The sequence below is a fragment of the Bombina bombina genome, chromosome 6 (genome assembly GCF_027579735.1).
Source record: "Bombina bombina isolate aBomBom1 chromosome 6, aBomBom1.pri, whole genome shotgun sequence".
Classification (NCBI taxonomy): domain Eukaryota; kingdom Metazoa; phylum Chordata; class Amphibia; order Anura; family Bombinatoridae; genus Bombina; species Bombina bombina.
The window spans coordinates 103,391,800-103,405,678 of record NC_069504.1 but is presented as its reverse complement, the minus strand read 5'-3'; the positions used below and the strand labels follow the sequence as shown (position 1 = coordinate 103,405,678).

Below are 13,879 nucleotides of genomic sequence, written 5' to 3'. Positions count from 1 at the left end.
GAGAAAATGAGCAGTTCCTCTTCAGCGATTCCGCCTCACACATTGCATCTTCCTTTACCCGTACCGCTTCTCTCACTCCTCCGGGCTACTTACCACATGGGTGAGTCAAAGCCAATCAGAGTTGCGTTTGTGCAACTAGTGACGGGATAAAACCATCTATCTGCTCCGGCTCTGCAACTTAGAGCTATAATGTTATTTTGAGTTCTTACATTTTTTTTCTGGATTTTAAGAGGCAGTATTTCTTTAAAATTTTAGGCTAAGGGAGGTTTTTCTGCAGCTTTACTATTTTTATACATGTGCAGTTTCTAATCACCAGCTAGTTCCCAGTATAGCGTTACTGCTACCTAGGTATACTCTTCAACGAAAGAAACCAAGAGCACAAAGCTAATTAAATTATAGTAAATTGTAAAATGTATTTAACCCCTTAATGACCACAGCACTTTTCCATTTTCTGTCCGTTTGGGACCAAGGCTATTTTTACATTTTTGCAGTGTTTGTGTTTAGCTGTAATTTTCCTCTTACTCGTTTACTATACCCACACATATTATATACCGCTTTTCTCGCCATTAAATGGACTTTCTAAAGACACCCTTATTTTCATCATATCTTATAATTTACTATAAAAAAATATATAAAATATGAGGAAAAAATTGAAAAAAAAAAAACACACTTTTTCTAACTTTGACCCCCAAAATCTGTTACACATCTACAACCACCAAAAAACACCCATGCTAAATAGTTTATAAATTTTGTCCTGAGTTTAGAAATACCCAATGTTTACATGTTCTTTGCTTTTTTTGCAAGTTATAGGGCCATAAATACAAGTAGCACTTTGCTATTTCCAAACCACTTTTTTTCAAAATTAGCGCTAGTTACATTGGGACACTGATATCTTTCAGGAATCCCTGAATATCCATTGACATATATATATATTTTTTTTTAGAAGACATCCCAAAGTATTGATCTAGGTCCATTTTGGTATATTTCATGCCACCATTTCACCACCAAATGCGATCAAATAAAAAAAATTGTTCACTTTTTCACAATTTTTTTCACAAACTTTAGGTTTCTCACTGAAATTATTTACAAACAACTTATGCAATTATGGCACAAATGGTTGTAAATGCTTCTCTGGGATCCCCTTTGTTCCGAAATAGTAGACTTATATGGCTTTGGTGTTGCTTTTTGGTAATTAGAAGGCCGCTAAATGCCACTGCGCACAACATGTGAATTATGCCCAGCAGTGAAGGGGTTAATTAGGTAGTTTGTAGGGAGTTTGCAGGTTTAATTTTAGCTTTAGTGTAGAGATCAGCCTCCCACCTGACACATCAGACCCCCTGATCCCTCCCAAAGAGCTCTCTTCCCTCCCCCACCCCACAATTGTCCCCGCTATCTTAAGTACTGGCAGAAAGTCTGCCAGTACTAAAATAAAAGGTATCTTTTTTTTTTAAGCATATTTACATATGCTGCTGTGTGAGATTCCCCCCTTAGCCCCCAACCTGCCTGATCCCCCCCAAAACAGCTCTCTAACCCTCCCCCTCTGCCTTATTGGGGGCCATCTTGGGTACTGGCAGCTGTCTGCCAGTACCCAGTTTGCATATAAAAATGTTTTTTTTTTTAATTTATTTTTGTTTTTTCAGCAGTGTAGCTTCCCCACCCCCTCCCAGATCCCTTAGATGACTTTCATCAGGGATTTTATCCCTCCTTTCTACCCATACTATAAAAAGAGTTTCTGTAGTGTAAGCGGTTCCCATCCGCTCCCTCCCCGTGCACGCGCGCGCGCCCCCGGCGATCCCGCCCCCTTCTCTGACTAAGAAGCCAATGATGGCCGCCCACCCGCCTCCCACTTAAGCTCCCACCCACCAACGAATGCGGCCATCGATGTCCGGTGCAGAGAGGGCCACAGAGTGGCTCTCTCTGCACCGGAGGGGTAAAAAAATGTTATTGCAGGATGCCTCGATATCGAGGCATCCTGCAATAACCGGAAAGCAGCTGGAATTGATCAGGATCGCTTCCAGCTGCTTTCCAAACCGAGGACGTGCAGGGTACGTCCTTGGTCGTTAAGTGACTTTTTTTTAAGAGGACGTACCCTGCACGTCCTCGGTCGTTAAGAGGTTAAAAGGGACATGAAACCCCAATTTTTTTTCTTTCATGATTTAGAAAGAACATGCAATTTTAAGCAACTTTCTAATTTACTTCTATTATCTATTTTGCTTCATTCTTTTGATATTCTTTCCTGAAAAGCATCTCTCTATAGGATAAGTAGCTGCTGATTGGTTGCTGCACATAGATACCTCGTGTGATTGGCTCACCCATGCATTGCTATTTCTTCAGCATAGAATATCTAAATAATTAAGCAAATTAGATAATAGAAGTAAATTTGAATGTTGTTTAAAATTGTATTCTCTATCTGAATCATGAAACAAAATTTTTGGGTTTAGTGTCCCTTTAAGCTGCATGTGCTATCTAAATCATGAAATGTTGATTATCACTTTAATATCCTTTTAACATAAAAGCAATATTCTATTCTAAACTACAGTACGTACCTACAATAAATTCCTGCATGGGATCAAAGCTATGGCATGTTGAAAGATTTTCACAGATCCATTCAATTATCTAAAATGAAAAAATAAAACATCTCAATTTACAGATAAAATAACTGCTAGTAAAATACTTTTTAAACATTACATTAGTTTTTTTTCTTGGTAAAAAACAATCTTTACTCTAAAATATTTCCTAATTTCCCAAATCTTCAGGGCACATTTACAGACTATGCTGTAAGAGTGCCCATGACACTTAACATCTTGGGCCTTAAAAGGACAGCGTAGTGTAATATTAGTTTCCCCTTAAAGGGACATTGAACACTAAAACATAATTTATGTAAGAACTTACCTGATAAATTCATTTCTTTCATATTAGCAAGAGTCCATGAGCTAGTGACGTATGGGATATACATTCCTACCAGGAGGGGCAAAGTTTCCCAAACCTCAAAATGCCTATAAATACACCCCTCACCACACCCACAATTCAGTTTAACGAATAGCCAAGAAGTGGGGTGATAAAAAAGTGCGAAAGCATATAAAATAAGGAATTGGAATAATTGTGCTTTATACAAAATCATAACCACCACAAAAAAAGGGCGGGCCTCATGGACTCTTGCTAATATGAAAGAAATTAATTTATCAGGTAAGTTCTTACATAAATTATGTTTTCTTTCATGTAATTAGCAAGAGTCCATGAGCTAGTGACGTATGGGATAATGACTACCCAAGATGTGGATCTTTCCACACAAGAGTCACTAGAGAGGGAGGGATAAAATAAAGACAGCCAATTCCTGCTGAAAATAATCCACACCCAAAATAAAGTTTAATGAAAACATAAGCAGAAGATTCAAACTGAAACCGCTGCCTGAAGTACTTTTCTACCAAAAACTGCTTCAGAAGAAGAAAATACATCAAAATGGTAGAATTTAGTAAAAGTATGCAAAGAGGACCAAGTTGCTGCTTTGCATATCTGGTCAACCGAAGCTTCATTCTTAAACGCCCAGGAAGTAGAAACTGACCTAGTAGAATGAGCTGTAATCCTATGAGGCGGAGTTTTACCCGACTCAACATAGGCAAGATGAATTAAAGATTTCAACCAAGATGCCAAAGAAATGGCAGAAGCTTTCTGGCCTTTTCTAGAACCGGAAAAGATAACAAATAGACTAGAAGTCTTACGGAAAGATTTCGTAGCTTCAACATAATATTTCAAAGCTCTAACAACATCCAAAGAATGCAACGATTTCTCCTTAGAATTCTTAGGATTAGGACATAATGAAGGAACCACAATTTCCCTACTGATGTTGTTGGAATTCACAACTTTAGGTAAAAATTCAAAAGAAGTTCGCAACACCGCCTTATCCTGATGAAAAATCAGAAAAGGAGACTCACAAGAAAGAGCAGATAATTCAGAAACTCTTCTAGCAGAAGAGATGGCCAAAAGGAACAAAACTTTCCAAGAAAGGAATTTAATGTCCAATGAATGCATAGGTTCAAACGGAGAAGCTTGAAGAGCTCCCAGAACCAAATTCAAACTCCAAGGAGGAGAAATTGACTTAATGACAGGTTTTATACGTACCAAAGCTTGTACAAAACAATGAATATCAGGAAGAATAGCAATCTTTCTATGAAAAAGAACTGAAAGAGCAGAGATTTGTCCTTTCAAAGAACTTGCGGACAAACCCTTATCTAAACCATCCTGAAGAAACTGTAAAATTCTCGGTATTCTAAAAGAATGCCAAGAAAAATGATGAGAAAGACACCAAGAAATATAAGTCTTCCAGACTCTATAATATATCTCTCGAGATACAGATTTACGAGCCTGTAACATAGTAGTAATGACAGAGTCAGAGAAACCTCTTTGACCAAGAATCAAGCGTTCAATCTCCATACCTTTAAATTTAAGGATTTCAGATCCTGATGGAAAAAGGGACCTTGTGACAGAAGGTCTGGTCGTAACGGAAGAGTCCACGGTTGGCAGGAGGCCATCCGGACAAGATCCGCATACCAAAACCTGTGAGGCCATGCCGGAGCTACCAGCAGAACAAACGAGCATTCCTTCAGAATCTTGGAGATTACTCTTGGAAGAAGAACTAGAGGCGGAAAGATATAGGCAGGATGATACTTCCAAGGAAGTGATAATGCATCCACTGCCTCCGCCTGAGGATCCCGGGATCTGGACAGATACCTGGGAAGTTTCTTGTTTAGATGGGACGCCATCAGATCTATTTCTGGAAGTTCCCACATTTGAACAATCTGAAGAAATACCTCTGGGTGAAGAGACCATTCGCCCGGATGCAACGTTTGGCGACTGAGATAATCCGCTTCCCAATTGTCTATACCTGGGATATGAACCGCAGAGATTAGACAGGAGCTGGATTCCGCCCAAACCAAAATTCGAGATACTTCTTTCATAGCCAGAGGACTGTGAGTCCCTCCTTGATGATTGATGTATGCCACAGTTGTGACATTGTCTGTCTGAAAACAAATGAACGATTCTCTCTTCAGAAGAGGCCAAAACTGAAGAGCTCTGAAAATTGCACGGAGTTCCAAAATATTGATCGGAAATCTCACCTCCTGAGATTCCCAAACTCCTTGTGCTGTCAGAGATCCCCACACAGCTCCCCAACCCGAGAGACTTGCATCTGTTGAAATTACAGTCCAGGTCGGAAGCACAAAAGAAGCCCCCTGAATTAAACGATGGTGATCTGTCCACCATGTTAGAGAGTGTCGAACAATCGGTTTTAAAGATATTGTTTGAGATATCTTCGTGTAATCCTTGCACCATTGCTTCAGCATACAGAGCTGAAGAGGTCGCATGTGAAAACGAGCAAAGGGGATCGCGTCCGATGCAGCAGTCATAAGACCTAGAATTTCCATGCATAAGGCTACCGAAGGGAATGATTGTGACTGAAGGTTTCGACAAGCTGCAATCAATTTTAGACGTCTCTTGTCTGTTAAAGACAGAGTCATGGACACTGAATCCATCTGGAAACCCAGAAAGGTTACCCTTGTCTGAGGAATCAAAGAACTTTTTGGTAAATTGATCCTCCAACCATGATCTTGAAGAAACAACACAAGTCGATTCGTATGAGATTCTGCTAAATGTAAAGACTGAGCAAGTACCAAGATATCGTCCAAATAAGGAAATACCACAATACCCTGTTCTCTGATTACAGACAGAAGGGCACCGAGAACCTTTGAAAAAATTCTTGGAGCTGTCGCTAGGCCAAACGGCAGAGCCACAAACTGGTAATGCTTGTCCAGAAAAGAGAATCTCAGGAACTGATAATGATCTGGATGAATCGGAATATGCAGATATGCATCCTGTAAATCTATTGTGGACATATAATTCCCTTGCTGAACAAAAGGCAAGATAGTCCTTACAGTTACCATTTTGAACGTTGGTATTCGTACATAACGATTCAATATTTTTAGATCCAGAACTGGTCTGAAGGAGTTCTCCTTCTTTGGTACAATGAAGAGATTTGAATAAAACCCCATCCCCTGTTCCAGAACTGGAACTGGCATAATTAATCCAGTCAACTCTAGATCTGAAACACATTTCAGAAATGCTTGAGCTTTTACTGGATTTACTGGGACACGGGAAAGAAAAAATCTCTTTGCAGGAGGTCTCATCTTGAAACCAATCCTGTACCCTTCCGAAACAATGTTCTGAATCCAAAGATTGTGAACAGAATTGATCCAAATTTCTTTGAAAAAACGTAACCTGCCCCCTACCAGCTGAGCTGGTAGGGGGCAGGCTTTGCCTTTCTAGCTGGCTTGGATTTATTCCAGACTGGAGATGGTTTCCAAACTGAAACTGCTCCTGAGGATGAAGGATCAGGCTTTTGTTCTTTGTTGAAACGAAAGGAACGAAAACGATTATTAGCCCTACTTTTACCTTTAGATTTTTTATCCTGTGGTAAAAAAGTTCCTTTCCCACCAGTAACAGTTGAAATGATGGAATCCAACTGAGAACCAAATAATTTGTTACCCTGGAAAGAAATAGAAAGTAAAGTTGATTTAGAAGCCATATCAGCATTCCAAGTTTTAAGCCATAAAGCTCTTCTAGCTAAAATAGCTAGAGACATAAACCTGACATCAACTCTGATAATATCAAAAATGGCATCACAGATAAAATTATTAGCATGCTGTAGAAGAATAATAATATCATGAGAATCACGATGTGTTACTTGTTGCGCTAAAGTTTCCAACCAAAAAGTTGAAGCTGCAGCAACATCAGCCAAAGATATAGCAGGTCTAAGAAGATTACCTGAACACAGATAAGCTTTTCTTAGAAAGGACTCAATTTTCCTATCTAGAGGATCCTTAAACGAAGTACCATCTGACGTAGGAATAGTAGTACGTTTAGCAAGGGTAGAAATAGCCCCATCAACTTTAGGGATTTTGTCCCAAAATTCCAATCTGTCAGACGGCACAGGATATAAATGCTTAAAACGTTTAGAAGGAGTAAATGAATTACCCAATTTATCCCATTCTTTGGAAATTACTGCAGAAATAGCATTAGGAACAGGAAAAACTTCTGGAATAACCACAGGAGCTTTAAATACCTTATCCAAACGTTTAGAATTAGTATCAGGAGGACCAGAATCCTCTATTTCTAAAGCAATTAGTACTTCTTTAAGTAAAGAACGAATAAATTCCATTTTAAATAAATATGAAGATTTATCAGCATCAACCTCAGAGACAGAATCCTCTGAACCAGAGGAGTCATCAGAATCAGAATGATGATGTTCATTTAAAAATTCATCTGTAGGGAGAGAAGTTTTAAAAGATTTTTTACGTTTACTAGAAGGAGAAATAACAGACATAGCCTTCTTTATGGATTCAGAAACAAAATCTCTTATATTATCAGGAACATTCTGCACCTTAGATGTTGAAGGAACTGCAACAGGCAATGGTACTTTACTAAAGGAAATATTATCTGCTTTAACAAGTTTGTCATGACAATCAATACAAACAACAGCTGGAGAAATGGCTACCAAAAGTTTACAGCAGATGCACTTAGCTTTGGTAGATTCAGTACTTGACAGCGATTTTCCTGTAGTATCTTCTGACTCAGATGCAACGTGAGACATCTTGCAATATGTAAGAGAAAAAACAACATATATATAAAGCAAAATTGATCAAATTCCTTAAATGACAGTTTCAGGAATGGGAAAAAATGCCAAGAACAAGCCTCTAGCAACCAGAAGCAATAAAAAATGAGACTTAAATAATTGAGGAGACTAAAGCGACGCCCATATTATTTGGCGCCTAAATGCTTTTGGCGCCAAAATGACGCCATATCCGGAACGCCGACATTTTTGGCGCGAAATAACGTAACTTCCGGCGACACGTATGACGCCGGAAACGGAAATAGAATTTTGCGCCAAAAAAGTCCGCGCCAAAAATGACGTAATAAAAAAGAGGCATTTTCAGCCCCCGCGAGCCTAATAGCCCACCGGGAAGAGTCAAATTTTTGAAGGTAAGAAAAAATGAATAAATCAAAAAATGCATTATCCCAAATATGAAACTGACTGTCTGAAAATAAGGAAAGTTGAACATTCTGAGTCAAGGCAAATAAATGTTTGAATACATATATTTAGAACTTTATAAACAAAGTGCCCAACCATAGCTTGGAGTGTCACAGAAAATAAGACTTACTTACCCCAGGACACTCATCTACATATAGCAGATAGCCAAACCAGTACTGAAACGAGAATCAGCAGAGGTAATGGTATATATAAGAGTATATCGTCGATCTGAAAAAGGAGGTAAGAGATGAATCTCTACGACCGATAACAGAGAACCTATGAAATAGACCCCGTAGAAGGAGATCACTGTATTCTAATAGGCAATACTCTTCTCACATCCCTCTGACATTCACTGCACGCTGAGAGGAAAACCGGGCTCCAACTTGCTGCGGAGCGCATATCAACGTAGAATCTAGCACAAACTTACTTCACCACCTCCATCGGAGGCAAAGTTTGTAAAACTGAATTGTGGGTGTGGTGAGGGGTGTATTTATAGGCATTTTGAGGTTTGGGAAACTTTGCCCCTCCTGGTAGGAATGTATATCCCATACGTCACTAGCTCATGGACTCTTGCTAATTACATGAAAGAAATAAATGCTAGATAGAATGATACAAAGAAAAGATTAGTTTGAGAATAACATGTAGATGTATTTTTTTAACATTTTATTAGTTGTTTAAAATATTGACAAAATAAGTGTAAAATGTAGTGTCTATAAAACAATGGGAGATGTCATATTGTAACTTACGTTACCTTCTCTGCTGTAGCCAATTAGAGACAGTTATAAAATAGGTTTCTAGAGTGCGCAGCCAATGGCCGTGTGGAATATAACAGTGTTCTGCACTTCCATTTCTAACAGGAACTAAAATGCTCAGAATTTCAGAATGGAATTACAGGAAAAGGGAACAAAATAAATAATAAATTGTATATATAAAGAGAGTTTGGTAAGGCAATATAAAATCATGAAAGTATATTGCAAAGTGTTTAATGTCCCTTTAACGTGTGTCCCAATGACTTGTTATACCAGATGCAGATTTTAAAATGTATGGAAAAAAAAAATCACTCACTTGGGTTTATTTTTGTATATTAAATAGCTGTTTTGCAAATTAAACCATTAACCAATTCAAATGAGCCGAGTTTGCAAGGAGAGCTATATTCCAATACGCCCAGATGGTAAATGCAGCCAATTTCCAGAATTTTAATGGATTTTATAAGGAAATTGCATAATTAGCTTGATCACCCACACAGGTGCAGGTTGCATATATTGTTTGAAATATGCAATTAATAGTAAGGATGGGACCAAATCACTGGAGATGCTGTGGTGAAGAGCTGGATAAAAAAAATCCTTAAAGTCCTCCTTATGTGTATGGTGTTTGATTTTTTTTTAAATGAACAAAGCAGCAGTATTGTTCAAATTACAAGTCAACCTATCATTTCAAAGATAGTCAACTGATGACGACGGTTACAATACTCATTACAATGGACGCTGAAATTCACGTACAATTCACATAACACTATGTAACAAGAAGTGTGAGCTGTCAGAACCATTAAGTGCAATAAACTGAGAAACATATAACTCATCTGTAGAAGACAAACAAAATGAAAAAGAACAAAGCATAAAGCTCCATGGCAGATTAAAAAATAAAAATAAAAAAGAGGGGAGGTAAATTAAAGACTAAAAGTAGTGGTTCACCTACACAATCTAAGCATGGGCCTCCCCTAGGCTATAATAATAAGTCATTGGTTTGACAAAAACCACGCTACAATTTAAATCTAGGATCCGAAGAATTGGACTACTCCCATATTTCACTATAGAAAGCAGGTATTCCCATCATTAAGTAAACCTTTTCTTCCATAAGGTTTAATACATTCTCCTAAATTGTAACATTTCTCAATATCGGAGCTTCTTTTTGCTTCTAACTCCCTGCTAAGGACAATTTCGAGAGAGAGAGTGAGAGAGTGAGAGTGAGAGATAGTGAGAGAGTGAGAGTAAGAGAGAGAGAGAGAGAGAGAGAGAGAGAGAGAGAGAGAGAGAGAGAGAGAGAGAGAGAGAGAGAGAGAGTAAGAGAGAGAGTGAGAGAGTGAGAGTAAGAGAGAGAGAGAGAGAGAGAGAGAGAGAGAGAGAGAGTAAGAGAGAGTGAGAGAGAGTGAGTGTGCGTGTGAGAGTGTGAGAGATGTTTCTTAGGCCTTGGCATGTTTTGAATCCCTAAGATCTTTGCTCCTGCATGATCTGGCAGGCCCAGGTGGACACATAGGAATGCCTAAAGGTTAACCGTGACTGGGACTCTACCTTTTACCATAACACACACATCTATTAGAACCCACATGCACGCTAGCAGAAAGAGGGAATGGGTTGAAGAAACTATGTAGTCTGGTGGGGATCCAGATTTTTCCACTTGAGTGAATGTTAATCTCACATCTTTATGTGGCATCACAGCATAAGAATGTAAACAAATACACCAAGCAAAGATCCTCTTGTCATACATTTGGATTCTGTACACTGGATCCGCGAGCACAATAATGACGCTATGGAAAATTAGGATGACGCTATGGAAAATTAGGATGTGATAAGAGAAGATGGGTAATTGCAGATGTAAAAATAATTTATAAAGTTGTGCATTTAAGTCACAGCCTGACATTTACAACTTTGCCTACACCCCTGCTACAGTTTCTGCCAGCGTAAATAACGGTTAACCAAATGGCATTATAAAAAGTAAGTAAAACATACAGTCCTATATATACAGCATTACCTGTGTGTCCCAGTGAGATGGCTGATCCATATGCAGAAGAGCACAGTGAAGCGCGGCCAGCCTCTGACTATCCTCCCTAGAGCTCCATAAGACCTTTAGCAGAAGCAAATGGTGTATTTGCACAGAGTACAATATTCCAGTATGATGCTGTATTACAGAGGCTTTTGATGTAGACCCTATACAATAGTCAGAGCAGAGGCCGCGGATCCTGGCATCGTCACCTGAAATAAAAATATAATAATAATAATATTATATAACTTATAACCTGTTAAGAAAAAAATACTAACTACCAAAAGACAAACATATGGATTTACAGTCTTCAAGGTTTTCTTACACAGACTTGGGAGAATCATGGGTAAACTCAACACAGATTCCAATATACAAATATAGCCATATTGTTATTGGCAAAAAAATACAAGTGATCAAATGATCTAAAGTTCGTGATAAAGGCTATGTCCATTCAGATAGTGATCAAGAAATGGATGAATTTGAGCCAATGTTTTCAGGAATCTCTCAAAGGAAAAAATAAAAAAATAGAATAGTGTAATACTGTTATTATGCACTGAATGGAGTTGCTGATCGATGGTATCTTACTCACATGGAGTGGAGATACAATAAGCTCTTTCACTGTGCACGCCTGCTTTTATACTGGCAGGTAAACAGTATCCCAATCGTTAGGAAGGTAAAAAAAAATAAAAATATTTTAAAACATATAAAAAACACATGAAATATGTTTTTTTATGTTTTTATATTTTTTAAATAAATATTTCTTTACCTGCCAGTATAAAAGCAGGCGTGCACAGTGAAATAGCTTATTGTATATCCACCTCATGTGAGTAAGATACCATCGATCAGCAACTCCATTCAGTGAATAACAGTATTACACTATTCTATATTTTTTTGTTTCCTTTGAGGGATTCCTGAAAACATTAGCTCAAATTCATACATTTCTTGATCACTTTATGAATGGACATATCCTTTATCACTATGTTCAGTAAGACTATGGAGAGTGGCAATTACTAGTTTGCCAAGCCATCTAGACGTTTGTAGGGCAGTATAAAATATACTAACCTAATTCTTGATATACAAAAGGAGGTTGCTAGAATTACAAGCTAACCCAAAAGTCTATAAGGCCCATTTATCAAGCTCCGTACAGAGCTTGAAGGGCCGTGTTTCTGGCGAGTCTTCAGACTCGCCAGAAACACAACTTATGAAGCAGCGGTCACAAAGACCGCTGCTCCATAACCCTGTCCGCCTGCTCTGAGCAGGCGGACAGGAATCGCAGGAAATCAACCCGATCGAATACGATCGGGTTGATTGACACCTCCCTGCTGGCGGCCGATTGGCCGAGAGTCAGCAGGGGGCGGCGTTGCACCAGCAGCTCTTGTGAGCTGCTGGTGCAATGTTAAATGCGGAGAGCGTATTGCTCTCCGCATTTAGCGAGGTCTTGCGGACCTGATCCGCAGTGTCGGATCAGGTCCGCAAGCCCTTTGATAAATGGGCCTGTAAGAGTCCTACAGAAACCCAAAATTCTCTTCCAATATACTGGGTAAGTATATTCCCCTAAAATAAAGTTAGATGCTGATGTCACTGGTTCCCAGACAACTAACCCCACACTAAGCCACTTACAAATATAACAAACAGAAACAGAGGTATTTGAAAATCAATCATTTTGAAACATAAGACTATGTGTATGCTATTAAAAGATACAACCATGGCATGGATCTTAAGTGCTGATTTAAAGGGACAGTAAACACCAGAATTTTTGTTGTTTAAAAAGGTAGATAATCCCTTTATTACCCATTCCCCAATTTTGCATAACCAACACAGTTATAATAATATACTTTTTACCTCTGTGATTACCTTGTATCTCTGTCTCTGGAAACTGCCCCCTTATTTCAGTTCTTTTGACAGACATGCATTTTTAGCCAATCAGTGCTTGCTCTTAGGAGCTTCACGTGCCGGAGCTCAATGTTATCTATATGAAACACATGAACTAACGCCCTCTAGTGGTGAAAAACTGTCAAAATGCTTTCCGATTAGAGGCAGTCTTCAAGGTCTAAGAAATTAGCACATGAACCTCCTAGATTTAGCTTTCAACTAAGAATACCAAGAGAACAAAGCAAAATTGGTAATAAAAGTAAATTGGAAAGTTGTTTAAAATTACATGCCCTATGAAAGTGCCAATAAGCTGCAATCCTTGGCAGGATATTCATCGGACACCTGCCCGGACAAGATAAAGTGAGGGGCGCCTTCAATCCGCTCCCCCGCCGGCAGCCGTACAGACAAGTAGCGGACACACGATCGCGGCGGCGATCAGAAAAGCCAGACCTCCCATATCACCGAAAAGGAGTAGGTGAGAAGCCAAATAGGCTGGGGGTTAACAGAAGAGGGTTTAATCCCAGTCTCTTGAAAAGCAGAAACAGACAAGGTACTCTGCCCCAACACCCAGAGAACCACGCATCAAACTGACGGCGGCCATCTTAGGTATCGGCCAGTCTATAATAGTGCTAAGTAATAACACTCACCGGCAAAAGTGAACTGCTTTATATTTGGGGGCTCAATAGCCTTATTATCCCCCCTCTCCTCCCAAGTTTACTATACTGTTCCTGCCCCTTGCAGGGGACCCTGCCCACCACTGAGAGGCCGCTAGCAAAGAGCTTGAGAAAGCTGTCAGCGTTACATAGATAGATCCCACGTGGGGAAGAGATGACTCTGTAACACAGCAGTGCCAGACTCGCAGGCGAGGCGGACAATTAGGGAAAAACCCACCCTACCATAAGACTGACTACCAGCAGATCAGTTGTTAAATCTACTTAGGGGGCCACTATAGACATGGCACACTAAACCGGAGCCACTGTACCCCCCCCCCCCAACCATAAACCTCCAGACACAGAAGAGAAACTAAATCTCCTAGTCCTATGGGAAAAGTTTAATCCCCTTACTAAGTTACATCTACAACACAACCTTTACTGAGATTTGCCTGTATGCAAAAATACTATACCCCATATACCAAAAAGACTGACAACATGGCAGGTAGACAGAAGCAAA

The 13,879-nt window shown here is 39.2% G+C and overlaps 1 protein-coding gene across 1 annotated transcript in view; it reads right to left on the bottom strand.

The window, feature by feature from the left end:
• Positions 1-13,879, bottom strand: part of GSAP (gamma-secretase activating protein) — a 422,579-nt gene that overhangs the window by 217,119 nt on the left and 191,581 nt on the right. Inside the window, exons 8-9 of the mRNA XM_053719170.1 lie at positions 10,829-11,049; positions 2,547-2,616 (exon numbers count right to left, since the gene is read on the bottom strand). Coding sequence (XP_053575145.1) covers positions 2,547-2,616; positions 10,829-11,049 — 291 coding nt within the window. The remainder of the gene's footprint in view (positions 1-2,546; positions 2,617-10,828; positions 11,050-13,879) is intronic.